The sequence below is a fragment of the Trifolium pratense genome, linkage group LG3 (genome assembly GCF_020283565.1).
Source record: "Trifolium pratense cultivar HEN17-A07 linkage group LG3, ARS_RC_1.1, whole genome shotgun sequence".
NCBI lineage: Eukaryota > Viridiplantae > Streptophyta > Magnoliopsida > Fabales > Fabaceae > Trifolium > Trifolium pratense.
The window spans coordinates 33,961,731-33,989,403 of record NC_060061.1 but is presented as its reverse complement, the minus strand read 5'-3'; the positions used below and the strand labels follow the sequence as shown (position 1 = coordinate 33,989,403).

Genomic DNA, 27,673 nt, shown 5'->3' with positions numbered 1-27,673 from the left:
ATCTATAGGCTACAGGTGCTCCAACGTTCAAGTCAGTTCGAGTGTGAAGCAGAGGTTTTCAGAGAGAAAGATAATGTATCTTTGTGAAGTTTGTGAAGGTTGTTTATATAGCCCAAGCGCTAGGTCAAGACTCTTGATCGCATCGATGACCATCAAGCGGCTGCCGTAAAACGGTTGAAAAACCATGATGAACAGTTAATGCTCATCATGTGGTCGTCCGTTATAATACGCAGATGTATTATGACCGTTGAATCGTCGCGGGTCTTCGTGGCTGCTTCTTATTGAGCCTTGCTCGACGATCCACCTAACAGTTCCCCAACTTTTGGGCTTCTTGGCCCAGTCTAGAACAATCTTATTTCACACATTTTATATTACTCACTAGTTACCGGTAGTACACTTTATTTATTTTTTGTTAAGTAGTACAATTTTTTTTTGTCAAGTTGCCTAGTAACTAGAAAATTCATTTTAAAGGTTAATAAGTCGAGTGTTCTGGATTCGAACCTGGACTCTTGCACATATAGTGCGATGTCTCTACTAACTGAGCTAACGGAGACAGTACAATTTATTTTATTAGTCATTTATTTAAAGTCGGCTCCTACCTAGTGGCTAACTCTGTTTCTTTTTTCACCGACTAAAATTGGCATTTGGCTTCAACGAGCTGCCAACCGTCATGTAAGTTCTCTCCACACACATTTTTGCCGGCAAGCCAGCTGCCTTCACACACACCTCCACTCTCTCTAATCCTATATTCTTATTTAATTACTTTCATTCTTTTCCTAATCTTACAACACAATTAATTGTTAGTACCATACTCATTCCTGCATCTCTATACTACTATTATTAAATAGTAAAATTAATTACAAAGGGTAAGATAATTACAAAAAAATGAATATTTCAAAAACGCTTACTATTTATTTAGTTAATAATAATATTATTCAATTACTTCGTGCAAAAGTTCTCTACTCAATTTCATTAAATCACCGACTGACTCTTCTCTATGGCGGCTACATACACACACACACACCCAATTTGAACCTTTCAATTCTTACTATATAAATACAAGAACAATTCTATTAATGTTATGTTAGCGATTGAAACATATATATTTTTTGCATGCATAACAAAAAAACACAAAGGAACATAAACTATACAAAGCTTTGAATATTTTTCATGTGTATGTTAAAGGTGGCGAATTCAAGAGACAAAGTTGTTATCAAAAGGGAAAATATAAATGATTCTCCCACATTGTCAACTGAAATGATATTTCCAGGTTTGAATAGAGATAGAGAAATGTCTGCAATGATCTCAGCTTTGACTCATATTGTCTCTGGAGATGTTCCAAACACAAACGTTGGTGATAATAATATTCATTATAATGCAATTGATGAAAGGCTTGGTTTTACAACAAACATCAACATGTCTTCCTCTTCTACAACTCCTTCTTTGTCTTCTTCATCTAATTATGTTACTAATTCTTCTCTTAAGAGAACTAGGGATGAAGATGAAGATAGATCCTTTGGTGATCAATTCTTGCTCCAAGGTGGTTACTCCCCTGCTTTGCCAACAAGTAAGCACCAAATTAACTTTGTCCTCTTTCTTTAATTTTTTTTTGTCTTAACCTTTTGTCTTCATGACCGACCTTCTGCCTTCACGACAGAAGATAAATAAAGTCTAATAAAAAATTATTTCAATTATAGTAATTTGGATTCGGATTACTTTAGATATGTAAGTCTATCTATGTTTGAAACATATTATAAAGCAACAATGACTAATTCGACTTTCTTATCTTCCTACTGAACTTTGAATTATAGAATTTTTTTCTCTCAAGGTTTTCTTGTCGAACTCTGAATTATAGAATTGTTTTCCCTCAAAATAGGAGGGTTAAGACAAAAAACCTATAACATCCTACAAGTTAGGATCATAGAAAAAAATACTCCCTGATTCTTTTTTCATAATCATTAATATTCATCAGTTATTCAATAAATCTGAAAAATGAATCTTTTCTTATATAGGAGACCAGAGGGAGTAGTTCGAAGTGGATATATTTATGGTTCCGTGATGTGTCCATTAAATACAAAGCTAATTATTCTTATTATTCATGTTGTAATTGTTACAGATGCAGAAAGTTCAAGAAATAGGACAACAACAACGAGAGTAACAACAGCAAGAGAAATGGGAAATGCAGTATATGAATATAAAAGAACAGAGAATGTAGTAAGAGAAGGAGAAGAGAAGAGAAAATACAGAGGAGTAAGACAGAGACCATGGGGAAAATGGGCTGCAGAGATAAGAGATCCATTCAAAGCAGCAAGAGTTTGGTTAGGTACATTTGAAACTGCTGAAGCAGCTGCTAGAGCATATGATGAAGCTGCTCTTCGTTTTCGAGGCAACAAAGCTAAACTCAATTTCCCTGAAAATGTTACTCTTCGTCAACCTCCAACAACTAGTAGTACTAATCAATCGAATGTTTTGAATTCGAATTCTCTAAATTCAATTGTTTCTATTACAACTTCCACTGACCCTGTTGTTCATACTAGGCCTTTTACTTCTTCTTCTCAACCTTCAACTAATTTTTATGATCGGTTTCAGTTTCCGGGTATTCCTTCTACAAGGAATGTTTATGATGATAATGTGATTTTGACGTCTACAATGGCTTCCCATCTTCAATCTTCGTCGTCATCAGCTTCTTCTTTGTCATCTCCTTCTGCATTTGCTTCTTCTATGCAGGCTAATACTTCGGTTTCTTCGTTTTATTCTACCCAGTTGCCTCCGTGGTCGGCTTCGGATCATAGCTCTTCTTCCTCTAGATGATCCATTTTCTATAAATTGCCGACACAGACATGAACATCAGATACAACAGTGGACATCAGTACTAATATGCAAAACCAGAAGTAACGGTGGACACAAGTAATAATATCCAAAATTGGAAGTATGTCGGTGTTACGATATACCTTTGATCAGAAGTGTCAGTATTACTTGTTGTGTCCTTTTTATATGGTGTAATTTTCTTGGATTTAAATTTTAAACCATCAACAACTTTTGTGGCCATCACACAGAGCCTCTGTAGTGGCGCGCGGATGAAGATTGAGACTCAAATTTGTTAGTTTATTACATTTTTTTCTTCCTTTAGACTATATGTTAATCCAATTCATGATATTTTTATGGTGATAACGTTTATGAAATAAACAAATTGACTTTTTCTTTGTTAGATTACTCAATATTAAAAAAAGGAATTGGATTCCTTACTAATTGGAGTAATTGGCGTTAGCTAGCAAAATATGAAGTATGTTACATTAGTTTTTGTAATTAAAAAAGTGGCATCATAACATGACAAGAGAATAATGCATTTGACCATTTGTATTCATGTAACGACATCTTCTTCCTTCCTCCTCTTTTGATTATTTTCATGTCATTTTTTTATCATCTTAGTCCTTATCACATCTTATAATTCAAACAATATTCGGTGCATTTATTATTATAGAATCTAATTTCAAACTACTAGATGAAAGATTGTCAAAATGTTCCCGCAAACTACTCGTACAATTAAGGTTGAAAATGAACCACGAACGACAATTTAAAGGTTCAACATAAGAATTTGACTTTAAACAGATAGATAGGTTGACATGGTGATTTGTTCAAACATGGCTCGCTACTTCATAAAGGAGGGAGGCTAACAATATAAAGTAACAGAGAACGAATAAATTTGTGTTTGGTTTCACTTTTGATATTAGAGTTGTCAATTTAAGGTCCCAAGTTAATTAAGCCCGGTCCCAAATATCAATTAATAACTCTAAAAAGATGCCTTGAGTAGAATTGAGTATACTTGAGGTTAGAAATTGTAAATTTTAACTCTGAAGTTGGTTTTATACATATTCTTTTGTTGGTCAAGTAATTTAATTACTCACTTTCAAAATCTGAACTCTGATTTTTTTAATAATGTGCTATCAATTGAACTATTTTATGAGACAATTATTCGATTTGCTTTTGTTGATTAAGTAACACTAAATTGTATTTTTGATCTTCTAACTTTCACAAACGTGCAATTTTAGTCTGATAACTTTCATTTTTGTTGATCAAGTAACACTAAATTGTATTTTTGATCTTCTAACTTTCACAAACTTGCAATTTTAGTCTGGTAACTTTCATAATAACATTTTTGGCTCCTTAACTTTAGCCATCTTTGCAAAAGACTGATTCCACTTATTTTGACTAAGTCAACGTATATGTAGACATTGACTCACATGACACATTAGCATGTCTTGTCACATATGATGATGTGACGTGACATGTGAGTCATTGTCCATGTGGCAAGACATGCTGACATGACAAATGAGTCACTATTCACGGATGCATTGATTTAGTCAAAATCAATGAAAGTTAGTCTTTTACAAAAAAGGCTAAAGTTAGAGGCCAAAAATACTATTAGAAACTCAAGAGGTCAAAATTACAAATTTGAAAAAATTAAAAAATCAAAAATATAATTTAGCCTAAACATAAATCACTTTATTTTCACTCAATTTTTGTCGTCAATTCTACAAAACCAATTTTGCTCACGGTAAAACTAAACTTACAGTCAATTCATTCAAAATCCTTTTTTTTAACCATAGAACCAAAATGCACTTTCTCAACAAAAAAAAAAAGCACTAAATGAAAGGCTCTCATAGGTTCAAGGCATCTTTGAACATAATTGTTCTTTTCGTTGGAGAAACGTAACTAGAGAACAAATATTCCCTTTAAAGCTTCCTTTAGGCCTTTACACGTCCTATTCAAATGAGCATGGCAGAAAGTGCACCGCACACTTAAGCTACTTGTCCACACTTAAAATAGCTTAGTGGCGTGTAAAATTATCGAAAAGCAAATGATGTTGTGCAAGTAACAAATAATAAACTTTCAAGTTTAATCCATAATACATGACCATTGACTCAATCCCTTAATATAATTTAAAACTTGCGTTTAAGAATGGTTGCATGCATGGTCTTATTTTGACCTTTTAAATTATTTTCTTTGAAACATTTACATTCAAGATACGCTCAATTATTTTGCAATAGCGTTAGAACTTTTAAGGAGAGTTTGTCATCTACTTGAGTCTCACGAGATGCGATAGATTAATCTCTAAACACTACAAGAATCCTCCGCATTACCTACAAAAAAATTCGTGGGAGTAGAGCCTATTTTCGTAGAAAATGTAACATTTTCGACGACATTTTCGACTGAGAGCTTTGTAGATAAAAAGCTGACTATTTTTACAACATTCCGACAAACTTCGTAGGAAACGCGAGTTAGCACATTACCTACGAAATGTGTCGGCACATTACCTACGAAATTTTCGTAGGAATTGTATTTGATATTTTTTAAAAATAAAAATAGTTATTTTCAGCAAAATTAAAATAAAATATTTTAATTGAAAACGAAAAAATTAAATTAAATTGAAAATAAAATATATAAAATTATTGAATAGATTTTATCATAATATTCAAGATATAATTCAAAAAAAAAAAAGTTAATATTTAAATTGGTAGATAATATTTCTAGGAATTCGTGTGTCATATATTATAAACAATTCTTTCTTTTCCTGTTAAGAAGCAAATGACTGTTACAATTTTTAATATATTTTTTTAAAATAAAACAATTTTGACGAAATCATTTGTATAGGAAATGTTTCTTGGAAGTAGCTCTGCTCAGAAGTGTCACAATTCAACGGTCAAAGTACATTTTCGACGAAATAGCTCATAGGAAATGTTCATTGAAAGCTGCACCTCTCAGAAAATGCTCATAAATGACACTGTTCACCTACAAATCCAATTTTCGTAGGAAATGTTCGTCATCAGTGACAAAGCCAGGATTTTTCAATAGTAGGGGCACCAAATATATTAATTTGTAACGTTAACTATATAATTAAAAAAATATTTCTTTTATAGATAGATCCAAATTTATACTTTCACATTCATCAAGTGCTTAAGGTTAAAATTGGAATAAAAGATAAAAAGTTATAAACTATAAGCTCAAATGTCACTTGAAATAACATAGAAAAAATTATAAGCATGAAAGAAATTTTATTTTGCCAAACACAATTTTATTTTATCAAACAAGCTTATGGGTTCGTTTGGAATAATTTTTTCTTCTGAGCTCATGCAAAACAACTTATTCAAATAAATAAGTTTTTTAAGTTTTACATAAACTTAAAAATAACTATTCCAAACGAACTCAAAATTATAAACTAACTCATTTGTATTACCAATCAACTAGTAATATTGGCTTTTATATGTAATGTGTGTAAGTGTGTTGTATGCGATGAGTTGAATTCAGCCTAATTACTTTTCAATTGATGATGGGTGAATGTGGGGACCAGTTAAAATATCGACAATAAAAAGTAAAAATTACTAATTGATGATGGGTGAATGTGAGGGAGTAGTATATGAAAAAAAAATTCTCAAAAAGTTTGTGCAGGCAGGTGCCCACATAACTTGCTGCCCGCCTCCGTCCCTATTCGTCATAATCGCAAGAAATTCTTGTAGTGAAAGTTGCGTGCGGAGGATATTCAGTTTACATACAAAAAAATATTGGTTTTTGTATCACTATAAACTGTAGGAGATCACTTGTTGAGAAGATTCGTCGTATGTTGAAGTTAGAGTGGCGATGCATCTAGATAGCGTAAAGCTAATTAGGTGGCAAATATATTAGCCAATATAGTTGTTCTTTTGATCTCTAGTTATGTTTTTCTTATTGTCCTAGTGCTTTTAGGCATTAGGTGTTTTAGTATAAATTTTCTTTTTGAGCTTAGAGTACCCTTATTGTAATAAAAAATTATTTTAGGTCAGATTCACTATGTACCTCTAGATGAAAGACTCAATGCCCCCCGCCGCAAAATACTCGTACACAATTGATATATACACATTTTGGCAGCATCTATAGACTATAGCTACCTAGTTAATAAGTGATTTTACTGGAAATGAGAATAACATAAAATCTATATAATTGGTAATATTACATTGAAATATTCAGTATTATAGCAATACATTGAGAATCATGGTGTTATAGCATTAGCAACACAAATAATGTTTTAACCAAGGCCGTCCTGATTATTTGGAGGCCCGACTCCAAATATTAAGAATAGACGCCTTAATTAAAAAAGATGCAAAAAACTTAAAATGAAAAATCCTTATTTAAATTCTAAATAACATTAATAATATAAAAAATTATCATTCCTATAACTAACATATAAAATATTTATATTTTAATCAGTAACAACAAAATACATTTCTCGTAAAAAAAAAAAAAACTAACTACGTAAAAATAATACATCACTTCTAGCCGTTTTTGAAGTAAACTCATCAAACAAAACTTCATATTAAATTTTTCTTTGTTCATTTTATGTTTTTCCTGAAGCTTAACCATTTTATTTGGACCTTTTAAATTATTTTTGGGTAAATGATCGTTTACCCCTGCAAAATAAGAGAATTTTCGTTTCCCCACCTATTCAGATTTTTTTTCTGTTTACCCCCTTGCAAAAAATAGATTCTGTCATTTACCCCCCTAAGTGTACAGCAGGACATCTGACTGTGCAAATTTGCTGACATAGCTTGTACACATGAAAAAAATTCATTTTATATTTATTTTTAAAATTCCATGTCATTTATTAATTTTTTTGGGTACATGTCATGTATTAATTAATTATATATTTGGTCTTAATTTATTTATTGGTTTCATTTTAGTCCATTAACTATTTATTGTTACACTTACGTCCCTTAACTTATCCCCGTCTGTCAAATAAATCATTTTCCATTATATTTTGACAAAACCGTTAATCTTCATCGCTATTATTCATCACATTCAACACCAAACCCCGAAGCTTTATGAATTTGATTTTTCTCAAATTTCAGAATATCTACTCGGAAAAAGTTTCAAGCTGGAACGACGGCTCCGATGGCGCTCGGGGAAAAAGTCCAATCTGAAAGTTTCACTCGATTTGGGTTTCATTAATCAAAAAGCCCTTTCCTGATTGAAACGCTCCATCCCAATTCGCCAATCGGTTTGTTCCTTTGATTCTTACTATGTAATTGATGAATTAGATGAATGTTAAGGTGGATAATTCTCCCAGGAAAGATGTGTCTCGTCCACTCGTTTTGGCAGCTATTCAGATCGTTATTGTTTGGTCAGAGTGTTAGTAATGTTGAGATTCCATCTATCTGGTCTATTTCAGCAGCGTAAAACAAGGTTTCTCTGTTCTTTCCTCACAGCCTGTACTTCATTGTTCGTAGCTTAGTCAAACGAGAGTTTAAAGTCCTAGCCCGGTTCCTCCGGCAACGGAGGCGCCCTCGGTTAGGGACCGGTTTTGACAGAGTATATGAACGGTGGAGTTGTGGTGCTGAGGGCTTGTCTTGGTGCTGAAACCCCTGTATGCTCAATCTACATGTCTGCTGGTTGAAACATAACTATTGGAATTTTAGTGTTAATTTGCTGTCTCTCCTAGGGCTTGAGCTGCCATCATACCCTAGTGAGTGTGTCTTGGTGTCGTTTGGTTAGGGCTTACCTGGCCTGAACGTTTTGATTTTTTTCTGCTATTTATTTCCCCTTCTGGCTTCACTTGGTTATACCATAATTTCTATCTAGTTTGCTCTAAGTGCTTCTATGCTTAGCCATAACAGTGCTATTTCTCTCCAAACTTTCATTTTAATCCTTATTGGATCTCTGTGCATCATGGATCTAAACATGGAAGGCCTTACACTTGAGGAGGAAGGAATGACTCTCAATTTAGAAGCAGATGCTGATGCTATCAAGATTTTGGATCACTGCTTAATTGGGAGAGTTATGACAGATAAGCAGATCCGATTTCAAGTCTTTGAAGAGCGAATTGCGTACCTTTGGCGACCAGTCAGAGGTGTTGCAATCAAACCTCTAGATCAAGGAAGGTATCTCTTTCAATTCCACCACAAGCTAGATGTGGAAGATGTCCTTGATAAGGGGCCGTGGTCGTTGGATAACAACATGATCATTCTCCAACGGATTGCACCGGGTACAGTTCCGAAAGATGTGGCTCTCAACAAGATGGAAATCTGGATTCAAGTCCATAACCTTCCCTTTGGGTTTATACAGGAGAAAGTTGGTAAGACTATTGGTGGTTACTTGGGGGACCTCATGGAATATGATGCAAAGAATGATCTCCATAGTAAGTTCATGCGCTTAAGGGTGAGAATTGATGTCAATCTTCCTCTGAAAAAGGAGTGGAAGGTTCGTTCTATGGGTGGAGGATGGGTCACCATCAATTTCAAATATGATAAACTTGGCATCTTTTGCTTCATGTGTGGTGTTGTTGGCCACACGGACAAAAAATGTTCCAAACTTTTTGAGCTGGATGTCGATGATGGAGTGAGAGAATGGGGTAACGACATCAAGCCGGAGAAACGCAGAGGCGGAGCCGCCATGAATGGGTGGCTGAAAGAACCTCAGGTGGCGCAACAAAGAAAGAGTAATGACATTAATGGCGGAGGCAGAAATCACGGCGAGAATCAGAATAGCACAACAAATATGGAAACTAATAAAGTTGGTGTCAATGCATCCAATAAGAATAACGACACAATCATCACTGTGGGAAATCAACACCATAATGGGGCATTGATTATTAAAGAAAACAATGTCATGACTCCAGCTGCATTACCTAAAGCTGTGGGGCTGCTCAATGGGCCGGAACAGCTTACTATTGAAGGAAGCCTATTTTCTGAAATTACTGCTACTGAGGATGATGGTATGGAGCTGAAAAAAAGAAAACGTATAAAAGGAGCACCAAGCAACAACAGTGCCACACATATGCATATAGAGGAAGCAGGAACAAATGTTATGAATTATGAGTCAGATAGTGAAAACAGTGGGATGAATGTTGTAATGAATTTGAAAAATAACCCTTTGTATATGTCTCTGTTGTATCGGCAGGACCTGGAAACCAGGCCTGCCGGGAGAAATGAGTATTATAAGCTGGAACTGTCGAGGCCTGGGAAACCTGAGCGCAGTTCCAAAATTTAAATTCCTGCTCCGGTATTATAAGCCGGATATTATCTTTTTATGTGAGACACTAGTCCACAAGAATAAAATTGATGAATTACGTTATTTGTTGGGTTTTGAGAACTGTTTTGCTGTTGATAGAGAAGGTCAAGGAGGTGGTTTAGCACTCCTTTGGCGGTCCTCCATACAATGTAATATTACAAATTTTTCTTCAAATCATATCAATGTTGAAATTACAGATACTCAAAGAGGTATGTGGAGACTCACAGGATTCTACGGCTACCCAGAAGGAGCGCGGAGACGTGACTCTTGGAACTTTATTCGCAGATTAGCTCAGGATTCCCATCTCCCTTGGTGCATTATTGGGGACTTTAACGATATCCTGTCAGTTAATGAGAAGAAGGGTAGAAATGAGAGACCTAATTGGCTAATAGACGGTTTTCGGAAAGCTATTATAGATGCTGGTTTGTCAGATGTTCATATGGAAGGGTACCCCTTCACTTGGTTCAAGAGTCTCGGTACGCCGCGTGCAGTGGAAGAAAAGCTAGACCGAGCTTTAGCTAATGGTTCTTAGTTCCAAATGTTTCCTTATGCTAAGGTTGAGAACTTAGTGGCGCCTGCCTCAGATCATTATCCTATCCTTCTTGATCGTGATCCTGCTGTAAGATCATGCCGGCCGCAGCGCAAATTCAAATTTGAAAATGCGTGGTGCTTGGAGTCTGGTTTAGACGATGTTGTATATCATTGCTGGTACAACTACTCCGATAAAACCATTGTGCCGAAACTCGAAGCCTACGCAGATGAGCTTTCTGATTGGAGCAGAAGTCATTGCCATAAACGTAGATATGAGATCGAAGAGTGCCGAAGAAAATTACTGCAAGTTAGGGAACAGGGAGGAGATAACAATGCTAACTATATAGGTGCGCTGCATAAAAGAATGACACACCTGCTGGTTCAAGAAGATATGTTTTGGCGTCAACGTGCTAAAACACACTGGTATAGAGATGGGGATCTGAACACTCGGTTCTTTCATGCGTCAGCCACGTCCAGGAAGAAGGTAAACCGCATGTCGTACTTGGAGGACGATAGTGGGAGAAGAATTAGTGATAGCTCCGGTATGTGTGAATTGGCAACAAATTATTTTAGTAATTTATTTCAAAAGCAGCATAGTGTTCGTGACCCTGTGATTGATGTTATCCCCACTACCATTCTTGACTCTGATAACGAGTATCTCACAGCCCCGTTTACTATAGCAGAATTTAAAGAAGCTTTATTCTCTATGAAACCGGAGAAGTGTCCTGGACCCGATGGCTTTAATCCAGGATTCTATCAACACTTTTGGAACTTATGTAGCCATGATATCTTTACAGAATGTTGTTCTTGGCTCAATACAGGTCAATTCCCTGCCACCCTCAACATGACCAATATTGCCCTCATTCCTAAAGGAGAAGAACAGAAAACTATGAAAGATTGGAGACCAATCTCCCTCTGTAATGTTATCTACAAGATTGTGTCCAAAGTTCTCGCTAATAGGCTTAAGAAAGTTCTTAACAAGTGTATTTCAGATAACCAATCTGCCTTTGTTCTGGAGAGGTCCATCCTTGATAATGCGATGGTTGCCATTGAAATTGTACACTTCATGAAATCTAAAACCAGAGGCAAGATAGGTAATGTTGCTCTAAAGCTTGACATCAGTAAAGCTTATGACCGTATTGATTGGACATATCTTGAAGAGGTGATGATTAAGATGGGCTTCTCTCAACAATGGGTTAGGTGGGTTATGATGTGTGTCGAATCAGTATTACTCTGTGATTGTGAATGAAGAGATGGTTGGTCCTATCATTCCGGGACGTGGACTTCGACAGGGAGACCCTCTATCTCCATATCTCTTTATTATATGTGCAGAAGGGCTCTCAGCTCTTATTAGAGAGGCAGAAGGACGTGGTAACATACATGGAACTAAAATTTGCACGAATGCACCAATTATATCGCACCTCTTATTTGCCGATGACTGTTTTTTGTTCTTCAGGGCTAATGAACATGAAGCTCACACAATGAAAAATATTCTGGTAACTTACGAAGCAGCATCTGGTCAAGCCATTAGCCTCCCTAAGTCAAAAATTTTTTGTAGCAGGAATGTCCCGCAAACAGTCAAAAACAGAATGACCAACATTTTAGGTGTGCAAGCTGTGTTAGGCACATGTAAATATCTTGGACTACCTTCTATGGTCGGTAGAAGCAAGAAGGTCACATTTAACTTCATCAAGGATAGAGTATGGCAGAAGATCAACTCGTGGAGCAGTAAATGTCTCTCAAAAGCGGGATGTGAAATCCTCATTAAATCGGTCTTGCAAGCTATCCCTTCTTACGTTATGAGCATTTTTCTTATTCCGACTTCACTCATCGATTCTATTGAAAAAATGATGAATTCTTTTTGGTGGGGACATGGTGGTGCAAATAATAGGGGTATTCATTGGCTGTCTTGGGAGAAGTTATCGGTTCATAAAAATAGCGGAGGGATGGGTTTTAAGGACCTTACGACGTTCAACCTTGCTATGCTGGGTAAACAAGGGTGGAAATTTCATGCAAATCCCAATAGTCTTGTCTCTCGCTTGTTTAAGGCCAGGTATTTCCCTCACAATAATTTTTTAGCATCTTCTGTTGGACATAATCCGAGCTTTGTGTGGAGGAGTATTCATAAGGCTAAATTTCTTGTTCGAGCTGGATCCCGATGGTGCATAGGCCCAGGGGATGATATCCCTATTTTAGGTGAACCATGACTAAAAAATGGAGAGTGCATTTCAGTAGCTAATAATAATAATAATGTACAGCTTCTCCAACATGCAACAGTAGAGTATCTTATTGATAGCTCAACAAAAGAATGGAACCGTGATATAGTTAATACTTTATTTGATCAAGTGACAGCAGAGGCTATTTTTAAAACACCACTTGTTGAACAAGTTCACTCGGATAAGTTGGTGTGGAAAGCAGAGAAGAATGGTATTTACTCGGTTAGAAGTGCGTATCGTCTTTGTGTTGAGGAGCTTATAGACACCTCTCATCTTAAAAGACCGGGCTGTTGGTCTAGCATTTGGAGATTGAAGGTTCCTCCAAAGGTTAAAAATCTTGTGTGGCGAATTTGTCGGGGATGCTTCCCAACTCGCGCGCGACTTAGAGATAAAGGAGTTCAATGTCCACCGAACTGTGTTGTGTGTGACGATAATTATGAAGATACTGTTCACATTTTATTCACATGTCCTTTGTATATCCAAGTTTGGAGTGCGAGTGGCCTCTGGAATAGAGTTGAAGGTGCTGCTAACACAACTAGTACCGCACCAGAAACCATTTTTCTGCTACTGCAGCAGTTAAATTTGCAAGAAAGTGCTCGGATGGCGGCAATCATGTGGAGTTTATGGAAACACAGAAACCTCAAACTCTGGCAAAACACTACAGCGACATGTGCTCAAATAGTAGAAAAAGCTATGCAACTGCTTGATGCGTGGGTGCAGGCCAATAACAGTAACATGTTAACACCGAATTCTGCAGATATGGCAGCAACAGAACATGGTAATTCGGCCGAATCCAGCAGAAGCACGGCCGGGCTGATGGCGTGTAAGTGGGAGAAACCGACACAAGGGAGGTACAAGTGTAACATTGACGCGTCGTTCACGACTCAATTTAATCGAGTCGGTATTGGCATGTGCATCCGCGACGACGAAGGTAGATTTGTGCTCGCAAAAACCATATGGAAATCACCGATATGTAATGTGGATTTAGGCGAGGCGCTCGGTCTTTTGCATGCTATCCGGTGGATTCAAAATCTGCAAATTGATAATGTGGACTTTGCTATGGATGCCAAAAATGTTGTTGATCAATTCCATAATGAAGGGAGTGTTTTAACAGAGGTGGGGGATGTGGTAGAGGAATGCAAACGTCTATTTAGTTTATATTTTGAAAACTCTTGTGTTGAGTTTACTAAGAGACAAGCGAATGAGGTAGCTCATGCTCTTGCAAGGGTAGCCCCATCTCTAGCTAGCTCTAATATTTTCATTGATGTACCAACATGTATTCGTGATTTAGTTATGAATGAAATGCTATAAGCAACCTTTATGTCAAAAAAAAAAAAAACACCAAACCCATAAACTTATACAAATTCATCACATTTACAAAAAAAAAAAAAAACCAAAAATTTTAAAACTTCAAACTTCAATGTTTATTCTTTCACTTAATTCAAACCCATAAAATCATCATAACTGCTGGATTTCATAGATTCTCTTAATTTTTCTACAAATTTAAACCCTTGAAATCATTCCTAAAAATTCACAGCCATTGGGTTTTATATACTCCCCCAAATTCCCCAATTTATTTTTTCTACCCTAAACCCAGAAAATTATCCCAAATTTCCCCATCACCATAATCGATTCAGAATTCTAATCGCAAGAAAATTACCCCAAATTCCTCCATCACATGATTGATTAAGATTCTTTACGTGAAAGAGAAATGGGTTAAAAAAGAATGGAAGTTGTGAAGAGAAAGAAGATGGGGTTGGAATGGTTAACTAGGTTGATTAGAAGGAGAAAAGAAAAAGATGAACTTGTTAGAAGAAAGAGAGGAACAGGGAACAAAGTCACCGGCCACATCTAGTTTTTATTTTTTTATTCTGGATTTTTTGGTTTTTTTTTTGGTATGATAGATGTGATGAATTTGTATGAGTTTCTGGGTTTAGTGTTTGAATGTAATGAATACAGTGATGAGTTTTGTCAAAATTTTAACGGAAAATAATTTATTTGACGGACGGAGGTAAGTTAAGCGACCAAAGTATAACAATAATATTGTTTAAAAAAAAAAAATTTCCACTTTTTCTTTTTTTAGTCCATACTTTTAATCAAACTATTGTATACTTTCACATTTTTGAATGATCTTTTATATTCATGTTTATAATATTATAAGAACATCTCTGATAAAAAAATTAAATTTTTTTAACATAAAATGAATTATTATGTGCAAAAAACTAAATAATTCATATTTAATTCATCTCTTGTTAAAAAAATTTAAACTTTTGTAAGAGAGATTCATATAATGTACTAAACATGACCGCAGAAAAAAATTTAAAATTTCGAATGATATGCATGAGTTGAATGAAAAGTAAGTACTAAAAACCTTGATGGAAAAAATTCAAGGACTAAAAAGTGCAAAAAAAAATCTTCAGGAACTAAAACGAAAATTCTGAAAAATTATAGGAACAAAAAACTTATTTAACCATATTATTTTAGAAGATATGCGCGTGTATTAAAAAACAATGAAATGGATTAAGAGAACTCTCAAAATCATAAACTTTATTTAAATTGACGGGAGAGACTAAAAGAATAACATCTTTTGAATTTTGCGAAACTGTAACACCCCTACTAAATTGTCTAGAATATTTCGTCGAGACATATATAATTGAATCTGGATACATTAAAATTACAGAATAAATCGTTCAACTTATGAGGTACAACAATTACAACGTAGTAAACGAATACATCATAGCGGAAAAGCATAAAGGAAACTAAACTAATTAATACAAAAACAAGGAAGGAAACTAGTATTAATAACTTTAGATAATCCAAGCTCAGCCTCGAACATCAGTTTCCTTCTTACCCTTGTCCTGTTCAACCTGTTTATCTGAAAAAAAAAAGGGAGTGGGTTGAGACTCTATGCCTCAGCGAGTTTCTACTACACCTAGGGTGTCAGTAGTCATAGGGGAAACCTGGCTGTCAGTTGATCATCTTATAAGCATTATCATATTCATATATCAATACATAACATAACATATAATAAAGTGTATCACACAATAATTATCTAGGTTCATTTTTATGTAGACAAACTGAGGTGAGTTAGGCTCAGGAGGTCTACCTAGTCGGTCAAATTCCCTATCGAGGGCTAGAACACGACTCCTTGACTCATCTTGTCGTCATGTGGAATTCCCTCTGGGAAACCAACCAAATTATCCAACTCCTATATCAGGCAGTCTCTGGTATCACTAGGATCATAACTTAACATTTTATTCATAAACATGGTCCAAAGCCCACTAAAACATTTCATAATTAGATATGGCACAAGGCCCATAATCAATTCCATAAGATCAACCGTCTAAGTTCTATAGGTTTTCTAAACCTCTTGTGAATTATGAACCACTTAGGTCGCTACTTTAGTGCTTGCTGGTCTTTTTAAATTCATTCCTTCTATGTTAATCATCGGGAGAACTATTTATATTTCCCTTGTGTAACCATATCAATCACACATCATTGCTATAAGTTATGCTTACTAATTCTCAAGTCTTAGCTACTTAGCCTAACCAAAAATTTTAGGTGCATATAAAATGCTAAAATTATAACTAGAAGTTGTAGGCATTTTCCAAAACTTGTTGAGGATCGAATGACACTTAAAAAGAGTATTTTTATCAAGTTCAAAACAATTTCATTCATCCCCAATCTATCACATCATTAAAATACCACTTCTAAATATAATTTTAACATAATAATGAGCTTTGTGGTGAAAAGTTAATCATACACAACTTCTCATAATGATTCTATCACATGCATAAAAATTGGGGATAACTAGATTATCATGCATGTGTAATATCCTTCAAAATAGCATTTGAAGAACATTAGGAATACAATGGGAATCTAATACTCCAATTTGTCATTGTATCTAAACCTATAGTGAACAATTAGTTCTAAATTGGCCAAACCTAAAATGGGTAGGCTAACCTAAAGGAACCCACCTCAAATTAGCCGATAAAATGGTAGTGATTCGCTAATCCCAACTTCAAGCTTCTAGTTCCAGCCTCATTCTTCTATCCTTTCCGATACCGATCCTTCAACTCCAACTCCGATTCTAAATCCTCTGCTGCAATGTGTCAATAACAGTTCCGGGATTCGATGAAAAGTGAAATCTTCAACTAGAACAAACGAAAGCCGAAACCAGTTTTTCTGCACAAACATACCAACAGTACCTCAACTTTTGCAATTTAATTAAAATATCAAACGATCTTCATTTTGAGTAAACGACCACTCTTTGGAAAGCTAAGGATGTCAAGATCACAAATATAATTTTTGTTTTGATAGTTAACCATCCAATTGGTCCAGTTTAACAAAAGTGTGGGTGCTGGTACAAAAACAGGGAAGGATGATTTATCAATCTTGCAAGCAGAATTCCTCTTATTATACTTGATGAAATTTCATAATTCCAGTGACTGTTTCATGTAAATTTCTGTCTTCTTTCCAATGGTTTCGGTTTTGTGTCAAAACGATTTATGTAACGAAACTTAGGATTAATTTACCAACAATAGGTCCATACGGGTTTGACAGAAATTTCTACTACTTTCATGTACACTTGTGGAATCAAACATGTATACAAGTCCATTAATGATAAAACCAGACAATTTTAACTTATAAAATCCCGTTTTCCATCATTTAAGGTCCTAGGGTTTGGTACAAAAGAGAAAGAACACAGAGGAAAGGTTTGATTCATCTTACCTTAAACTTCTGGACATCTAGTATCTCAATTCCAAGTAGAATTTCATCATGCAAGGGCCAGATTTGCAGAATCTTTTAAATGGAGAGTTTGGGGCGGTTTAACCATTTTAGGGACATGGAGGGAGAACTGAAGCTTTGCATTGACAACTTAGCGTTCAAATGATCATGATTTGAGTAGAAATGGTGCATGCAACAAGGAATGGAGTTGTAAGGAAAATTTGAGTTTTGGCAATGGTGTGGAGAGAAGGGAGCGCGGGTTGAAGAGAGAAAATGAGGAAGATGAGTTCTTATGTAAGTTGTGTTACCGTATACTGTATATACATCCTCTTAAAATGGTAATTGTCCTTTATGCCCTTCAACTTACTACCAATGTATGCTTGTATCCCTTTTTTTCAAAACCTTTCAATTACTCATTAAGCCTTATTTTTCTCTTCTCGTTGAAGTGTCTAATGAACACTATTATTATATTAATAATAATAAGAAACTTAATATGACTTAAACATAAAAAAACAATAATTGGTAGAATTAAAATCATATTTAAATCGTATTCATATTATTGTATAAATTGTTTTGATGCCTAGAATTTGGGGTTTTATACAGTCGGTCCTCTAACGCGCCCATAACCTGCCCAATTATTGTGACTCGGCGGTTCGGCTGATATTGGAGCATAATCTATGGAGAAAAATCCAGAATCCAAATTATTTTCCCCTTCTTTTATCTTAAACATTTCAGCATGTACTTCACTATGTTCTTGAGCTTTGTTGGCATCTTCGCTACTTTGGTTGCTTCTTTCTTTTAATACTCTTGTTGCATAAAAAAATCAAATAAACGTAATACAAACTAATAAACAAGGAAAAAACAACAATTAAATATTCGAAATCCAATGTTCTAATATTTTTTTAGCTATGGACATTTGAAGCAAAAAATACCTCTAACTTGAATATGGATTGAGAAGAAGCAAAGGAACACAAAAATCACAAGAAAGCATTTGTTTTGTGTAGAAACCATCTTAATACAATATAGACTTGCACGTTCTAGCTCTATGATTTTTTTTTCCTCTTGTCTTGAATATACTATATCTATATGGATATGCTAACTTTAGGTATATATATATACACACACATTTTGGCAGCATCTATAGCTACCTAGTTAATTGGTGATTTTACTAAAAATGAGAATAACATAAAATTTATGTAACTGGTAATATTACAATGAAATATTCAATGTTATAGCAATACATTGAGAATCATAGTAATATTACATCGAATATGTACACAAAAAAGAATTATACATTGAAATTTTTTTTTTTACAAGGATATTATTATTGTTACTATTTATTAGTTGGAAAATATTTATTACATTTAAATAGCCGTCGATATTTATCTATTTTTGACTTCTCTCATACTAGTGTTAGCATGGATAAAATTGCAAAACTTATAAGGCGACCATACAAAGTCACCGCATATGTTTGTAAGCTATCCCAGCTTGACACTCCGGATGATATGTGGCTGATCCTCTACATATGGGGCTCTACTACAATTAAACTCTAATATTCTTTTATATAATCATTCATACACCAATTTCAGTGTATGATATATGCGCCTCCAATTTAGCATTTCTTTACCTCATTCAAATATTGACTTGGGCGTCGGAGTGTTAACATTTTAGCAGGTACTTTTCCCCTCCAAACGGAGGAATCACACCAATCATCATCAACCGTGACCTCTACCGGCTGAACTTTCACCATTGAGACTATCATTTTTTAACGCCTCAGTTCACTAACACAATTTTTTTTTTGTTATGAGAGTTGAGTGTTTTAAAAGTATTGAGCTCAATTCTTGCTCATAATATATTGGGAAATTACTAATATAACTCAGGTATTTTTATTATTGATGGTTGATCTGCAAGTGCACAAAATTACAACCAAGTAATAAAGTGATAAGTTATCGTTCTCCACATGGATTGTGTCAAAATTACTAGTTTCGCTTAGGAATAGTTTTGCATTCGCTTTGTTGTTTAGAGATAGTTGTGCGGGTAAAAGTGAAACATAGTGTTAGGGCCTTGTTGGTTATACAATAGCGTTAGAACTTTTATGGAGAGTTTGTCATCCATTTGAGTCTCACAAGACGCGAAAGATTAATCTCTGAAGTTGCGTGCGGAGGATATTCAGTTTACACTTAAAAAAATATTGGTTTTTGTATCCCTATAGACCAACATCAATATGAGACCAACATCAATAACAATATGATTTTATTTTTTGTAACGACCCAAAATTTAGTATTCGTTATTTAATTATTTTATTACGCGAGGGCGTGATTTATAATTAGATGATTAAGCGGCGAATAATCATTTAGCGAGAACGTAAGTTAATGAGCGAGAAGTTATGTTGATTGGGCCTTGGGGCGTGTAAGTGGTTATTGGGCTTAGCCAATTGGGCTTTTATCCATGAGAATAGAGAGAGCTATAAGTAGCAAGTCAAACCAATGAATAGTCTCATAAGTTGCAATCCATGAGAAGTTGAAGAGCTTAGCTAGGGCAAGGAGCTCATGAGGGAGAGGGAGAGCTTGTGGGAGAGAAAGAGAAGAGCAAGCTTGTGGATTCGTCGAGCTAAGGTACGAGAGTTAGATTACATATTCGTGAGTGATTCGAAAGAGGGGAGGATGTCGATTCCTCCATTCCCAAACTCTTTCCACTCTATTTTCTTGTGGGTTTTGTGGGTGATTTTCTTAATGGAAAATGGATTCTTTTGATCCTAACATGTGTAGTGAACTCATGATAGATGAGGTAAACAACTTTGGGGAGTTGAAAATGGGAATATGTAGATGTTTGATCAATGATTTGCATGTTTATGCAACTTTGCTTATTTTGCAAGAAATTGGCATGATTTCGATTGTTTGATGTATTTGGATGTTTGGAAGGGATGATTAATGTTCCTTGATACCATATATGCTTAAATTAGCTGTTTATAAGAATTTATAACATGTCTAGATGAATTTTTGAGTTGATTTGAGGTTAAACCGCCTTAGATAACTCAAGAACAGATATTCTGTTCTGGTGTGGTTCGCTAAGCGACCAGGAGTTCGCTGTAGCGAACAGGTTCGCTGGATCTCGCCGAAGCTCGCTATGAGCAGGTGACTTCCTGATGAGGTTCGCCAAGTCTCGCTAAGGCTTCGCTTAGCGAAGGCCTCTGTGACAGCAATTTTTGTTGATGTTTGTAAGTGTAATTAGGCACTTGTAACATGGTTTAAGGGTATCCTTACATGTTTGTTGATACATGTTGATGTTGTTAATGCTTATTGTTAATCGTTATATGATTAATAAACGTGTATGCAATAAGTTATAGCTTAAAGTGAGCAATGAGATGTTTTAGCATTAATTTGCAATGTTAAGGAAATGATGTGTGTTTTATGACATAAGTGTAAATGAAACCTTATGTGTATAAAAATGGTTATGCAGATAATTATCATGTGAATAATTATGATTTGAGTGATAGGATATTGTGTTATCCTAATGTGTTAGAGATATTTATCATGTGAATAATTATGAACTGAGTAATAGGATATTGTGTTATCCTAATGTGTTAAATGTTGGAATTGTGTTCCTGCATTCATAAAAGAGTAGCTTCGAGCTAGAGAAATATCATATTGATGATATGTGTAAACATACATGCATTCATGTATATATATGTTGAATTGGAAACTAGGGTTCCAATAGATTTAAATGGATTTTTGAGTCCATAAGGAAGCCGAGGATCGGATTAGATGAATCCATAAGATCTAGAGCTGCTATCCAGCAGGATATAAAACTGTTTAACTTATCCATGAGGGATATGAAGGTTTGGTAAGTTCCGAACAATCCGGCAAGATGTAAAACTGTTTAACTTATCCATGAGGGGTAAAAGGCAATTGGTACCACATGCATTAGTCGTGTCTAGGGATGACATGACATTGGATAATTGGCATTAGATGCATTAGGGTAAATGCACATGTATTTGATAATTGTTATGTGACAATATCTGATTGGATTGTAATGTGTTTTCCGTATGTGTTAAGCTTTGGTATTTACTAATTGTTTAATACTGTGATTGTTGCCATGTCTTGGTATATGAGCAGAGTCCGTCATGACTATAAAATGAACACTTTGGTAGTGTCCGAGAAGACGTGAAACTATATGATTGGTGTGTTTGTAAATGAATGATTAATTGGTAGTCGCATTTGACGATGTATGTGCGTGAGTTAGAAATGTATGATAGAGTGTGAAGTGTGTAGTATACTACTCACACTTATATTTATGTTTATGTTTTCTAACTCTCTGCTTTGTGTTAATTGCTGGACCTTTGGGGGTCCAGGTTGACAGGTTATGTGTTAGCCTCGTCCGAGTGCAATGGTGAAGCTCTGCTCTGATTGAGACACGGGAAAAAGGGGTTTTTATATGTATATGCATGTAGTCCTCTTAGTATACTCTGTTGGTCTTAAGCTTTCATTTGAAAAGTATCCGTTTTGTATAACTAATAACGCATCGTTCGATGCGAGGTTTTGTTTTTAGTTCATTCGAATATTTTACTAGATAAATGTATTAGTATTATCTTTGAATGAAGTTTGTGATATTCAAACCAGCGCTTTATAAATCAGATTTTCAATTTTTCCGCTGCGTATATTCGAAAAAGATTTTATAAAGGCAGAGTTAATTAAATAACGGGTTTGGGTGTTACAAAGTGGTATCAGAGCAGTTGTCTTCGGACTGTGAGGTTATGTGTCAATCAGAGCCGTTCTGTGCAGTCAGATCGAGTGAGCGTGTGTGCCAGTTGTGTCTGTCTTTTCTTGTGGTGTGTACTTGATGCGATTGATACTTATCATTGTTATAAGTTATCAAGTCAAGTAGTGGTTGAGTATTTTTATGCTTAAAGTTTTAAAAAAATTTGTGTGGTTTGAACTTTTGGTTTGTAGATGCTTATTGCTAATAGTTGATGATCCGACATGATGTAAAACTGTATTGTTAATGATCCAGCATGATGTAAAACTGCATGTGATGAAGATTTTGTTGAAAACATAAGATTATTTTCTTTTGAGTAAGTGAAAATGAATTTTCTCACTAGAGTGAGAAAGGAGTAGGATGTAAGTAGATCCTAATGTGTGTTGTTATATGTTTGTTTATAACATGTGGTAGATTGATTACTAGTACTTAGTGTGGTTCTTTAATTGAACTATGTGAATGTATTCTCATGATGAGAACTTGTTTGAGAGCATGCTATGTTTTATACATGTTTGAGTAGATGTTGTAAGTATGCGAACAAACGAAATGTAATGCATGTACTTGACTCGATGTCTTGTGTACATGGATGTTTCATTGTCTTACATATAGTTTAGTTATAAATATATGTATAGACATGTGGTAGTAATTATGTATGCTAGTTGTTACGTAGGTTGTTACATTAGCATAGATGGGAATAGTGTGTTTATGTATTTTGTAGTGGTGTGTATGTCAAGAGGACTGCACCGGGGTTTTGAGTAGATGCTTAGATATCTTACCTTATGTTTACCCTTTGCATACGACATGCATGTGAATGCTGTCGGTATTAGATTTCTCTTGGGAGGAATAAATTTGGAATCGATAGGACGGTTAGGTGCTTACACCGGATGTTCTAGTGGAAGTGTAAAGGTGGGTTTGAGATAAGTGGGGGAGAAGATTTTGTCTCTCCAAGATGTTTCGAACGCGAGAAGTAAGGACGAATAGAGATGTTCTTGAAGTGGATTGTTTAAGATTGAGTAGCATTGTTCGAAGTGGAGTTCTTATTTGGAGAATACTTTGGAGGAAGTATCAGATGATCATTTCGGAGTGAGTCGGAATGAAGTTGTTTAGCCGTAGGGAGAATGTGGCCATTGGGGAACGATGGAGCAGATTGAATGTTAAGTGAACACCGTTGCTGGGAAACGGAGAAGACGTGTGCGTCAAGGGTAAGAAAACCTAGTGATGATCATACGACGAGTATGCGAATGATGGATACCTTGAGGGTTAAGTTAAGTGGGAGATTGATGTTAAGGATTGAAGGTGTGGTTAGGGAACTGAAAACCCGATTACAATAAGTGGGACTGGTGGTGTTTCTAGCGGAACTCGTAGCAAGAATGTTCCATTGTTTGGTTGTCTTTCACTTGATGGTTCATCCTCAAAGAGGAGGAAGAGTGATAAAGATGGAAGCTTTGTTGATGAAAAGTTTTCAGAGGAATCTGATGAGAGTTGTGTTGGAATCAACAAGACGGAGATCATGGTTGTTTGGAAATCAACTTTTGATAGTAGCTGAGATTTAAATACAGAATTACTAGGTGATCAAGAAAAGCCTAGGAAGGGTTTATAAAGGTTGAGTATGTTTGAACCGAGTAGTCATTTCTTGAAAGGATTTGAGAAGCTAAGTGCGAAGTGTTACCTTTGGATGTTTGGGGATAAGAAAGTTAGCCTTTGGAAACGTGTCGAGCACGAGTATTAGAGAGACGTAAGAAAGTGACTTATGTCAAGTAAGAATTTGCGGAAAAGACTATCTCACACATAAGTGATTGTTGTGTTTGGAAAATGTGTGTTGAGAATTTGGAAGTGATGCTTGGAGTAAGTATCAGAGATGTTTTGTAGCAATTGGAAACTAAGTGATGTTGGGAACATCGTATAGGTTGGAGTAGTATAGTAATACTATGTGGTAAGGAAATAAAATATTTTGGATATTTTCATCATGGACGATGAAATGATAGTTAGTCGACGAGTGACTTAAGGTAATATTTTGGATAAGAATATTTCGACGGAAATGATATCGGGAAGGTCATGTTAAGGGAGTCAGAAATTGGATAAGAGATTATTTGGAAAATAAAACAGTTAGGTTGAATGTTCGACGCAATGATTTGGGGAATTGCAAGGAAAAAGGAATTTGACGGTTGGAGATAATATATTTTTGGAATGTGTTAAGGACTTTGAGAAGTTGGACAACAAAGGAGTGTAGAAGTTGTGCTACCGAATGAATGGTTGGAGTGAGGTTCGACGCAGTTGAGAACTTATGGAATTTGAAAAGTTGTGGAGTATGTAGCAGAGGTGTCTTTTCGGAGTGCATTAGACGGAGTAGAATTTGTTTTTGGGGCGGTGCTGTGAGTACCGTAAGAGGTTAAGTTGAAAATTTTAAGTAGTTTGATGAGAATGGTTTATGCCATCATCACGATTGTTGACTATCTACCGACAAATCGAGGGATTAGCTATCCTTGATCTATTGTTGGTAGTAAACTTCATTGTGTAGATTGGAATAAACTGATTTTGTCAGACTTGGTTTGTTTGGAATTTGAATGATTGTTGGTGTGAATCCAGAATAAGTGTTATTTTGACCGGAGAAGGTATAAGGGAATACCGAGGGAAGTAAAATGATTCGGAAAAGTGACATATAGGATTGCTTTGCCGCCATCATGGGCGAATTTGCATGAAGTGTTTTGTATGTTTTGGTTAAAGTAGTATGAGGAAACCCATTGGTTAGAGTGTAAGTTGGAATTAGAAAGTCGGATGAGAGAGTTCATCCGAGGTTGTTCTTAGTCGAGCCATTTTCGAGGGCGAAAATATTTTTTAAGTGGGGGAGAATTGTAACGACCCAAAATTTAGTATTCGTTATTTAATTATTTTATTACGCGAGGGCGTGATTTATAATTAGATGATTAAGCGGCGAATAATCATTTAGCGAGAACGTAAGTTAATGAGCGAGAAGTTATGTTGATTGGGCCTTGGGGCGTGTAAGTGGTTATTGGGCTTAGCCAATTGGGCTTTTATCCATGAGAATAGAGAGAGCTATAAGTAGCAAGTCAAACCAATGAATAGTCTCATAAGTTGCAATCCATGAGAAGTTGAAGAGCTTAGCTAGGGCAAGGAGCTCATGAGGGAGAGGGAGAGCTTGTGGGAGAGAAAGAGAAGAGCAAGCTTGTGGATTCGTCGAGCTAAGGTACGAGAGTTAGATTACATATTCGTGAGTGATTCGAAAGAGGGGAGGATGTCGATTCCTCCATTCCCAAACTCTTTCCACTCTATTTTCTTGTGGGTTTTGTGGGTGATTTTCTTAATGGAAAATGGATTCTTTTGATCCTAACATGTGTAGTGAACTCATGATAGATGAGGTAAACAACTTTGGGGAGTTGAAAATGGGAATATGTAGATGTTTGATCAATGATTTGCATGTTTATGCAACTTTGCTTATTTTGCAAGAAATTGGCATGATTTCGATTGTTTGATGTATTTGGATGTTTGGAAGGGATGATTAATGTTCCTTGATACCATATATGCTTAAATTAGCTGTTTATAAGAATTTATAACATGTCTAGATGAATTTTTGAGTTGATTTGAGGTTAAACCGCCTTAGATAACTCAAGAACAGATATTCTGTTCTGGTGTGGTTCGCTAAGCGACCAGGAGTTCGCTGTAGCGAACAGGTTCGCTGGATCTCGCCGAAGCTCGCTATGAGCAGGTGACTTCCTGATGAGGTTCGCCAAGTCTTGCTAAGGCTTCGCTTAGCGAAGGCCTCTGTGACAGCAATTTTTGTTGATGTTTGTAAGTGTAATTAGGCACTTGTAACATGGTTTAAGGGTATCCTTACATGTTTGTTGATACATGTTGATGTTGTTAATGCTTATTGTTAATCGTTATATGATTAATAAACGTGTATGCAATAAGTTATAGCTTAAAGTGAGCAATGAGATGTTTTAGCATTAATTTGCAATGTTAAGGAAATGATGTGTGTTTTATGACATAAGTGTAAATGAAACCTTATGTGTATAAAAATGGTTATGCAGATAATTATCATGTGAATAATTATGATTTGAGTGATAGGATATTGTGTTATCCTAATGTGTTAGAGATATTTATCATGTGAATAATTATGAACTGAGTAATAGGATATTGTGTTATCCTAATGTGTTAAATGTTGGAATTGTGTTCCTGCATTCATAAAAGAGTAGCTTCGAGCTAGAGAAATATCATATTGATGATATGTGTAAACATACATGCATTCATGTATATATATGTTGAATTGGAAACTAGGGTTCCAATAGATTTAAATGGATTTTTGAGTCCATAAGGAAGCCGAGGATCGGATTAGATGAATCCATAAGATCTAGAGCTGCTATCCAGCAGGATATAAAACTGTTTAACTTATCCATGAGGGATATGAAGGTTTGGTAAGTTCCGAACAATCCGGCAAGATGTAAAACTGTTTAACTTATCCATGAGGGGTAAAAGGCAATTGGTACCACATGCATTAGTCGTGTCTAGGGATGACATGACATTGGATAATTGGCATTAGATGCATTAGGGTAAATGCACATGTATTTGATAATTGTTATGTGACAATATCTGATTGGATTGTAATGTGTTTTCCGTATGTGTTAAGCTTTGGTATTTACTAATTGTTTAATACTGTGATTGTTGCCATGTCTTGGTATATGAGCAGAGTCCGTCATGACTATAAAATGAACACTTTGGTAGTGTCCGAGAAGACGTGAAACTATATGATTGGTGTGTTTGTAAATGAATGATTAATTGGTAGTCGCATTTGACGATGTATGTGCGTGAGTTAGAAATGTATGATAGAGTGTGAAGTGTGTAGTATACTACTCACACTTATATTTATGTTTATGTTTTCTAACTCTCTGCTTTGTGTTAATTGCTGGACCTTTGGGGGTCCAGGTTGACAGGTTATGTGTTAGCCTCGTCCGAGTGCAATGGTGAAGCTCTGCTCTGATTGAGACACGGGAAAAAGGGGTTTTTATATGTATATGCATGTAGTCCTCTTAGTATACTCTGTTGGTCTTAAGCTTTCATTTGAAAAGTATCCGTTTTGTATAACTAATAACGCATCGTTCGATGCGAGGTTTTGTTTTTAGTTCATTCGAATATTTTACTAGATAAATATATTAGTATTATCTTTGAATGAAGTTTGTGATATTCAAACCAGCGCTTTATAAATCAGATTTTCAATTTTTCCGCTGCGTATATTCGAAAAAGATTTTATAAAGGCAGAGTTAATTAAATAACGGGTTTGGGTGTTACATTTTTCACTTATGTCAAAAAAATGTTACTAGACACAAGTCCAATAATTTTAACAGACAAAGGGAGTTGTAGTGCAATAAACTTTCAATGTGGATTCTTGT

The 27,673-nt window shown here is 35.4% G+C and overlaps 1 protein-coding gene and 1 long non-coding RNA gene across 2 annotated transcripts; one reads left to right on the top strand and one right to left on the bottom strand.

Moving 5' to 3' along the window:
* Nucleotides 1–819: 819 nt before the first annotated feature.
* LOC123916238 (ethylene-responsive transcription factor ABR1-like) lies at nt 820–3,171 on the top strand. Its single transcript, XM_045967650.1, has 2 exons — nt 820–1,567; nt 2,117–3,171. The coding sequence occupies exons 1-2, from the start codon at nt 1,171–1,173 to the stop codon at nt 2,809–2,811; spliced, it is 1,092 nt and encodes a 363-aa protein (XP_045823606.1). The 5' UTR covers nt 820–1,170; the 3' UTR covers nt 2,812–3,171.
* A 12,248-nt stretch (nt 3,172–15,419) lies between these two features.
* Nucleotides 15,420–17,797, bottom strand: LOC123916576. Its single transcript, XR_006812208.1, has 3 exons — nt 17,517–17,797; nt 16,763–16,970; nt 15,420–15,660 (listed from the first exon to the last, which is right to left on the bottom strand). It is a non-coding gene; the product is annotated as an uncharacterized LOC123916576 (long non-coding RNA).
* Nucleotides 17,798–27,673: the final 9,876 nt, after the last annotated feature.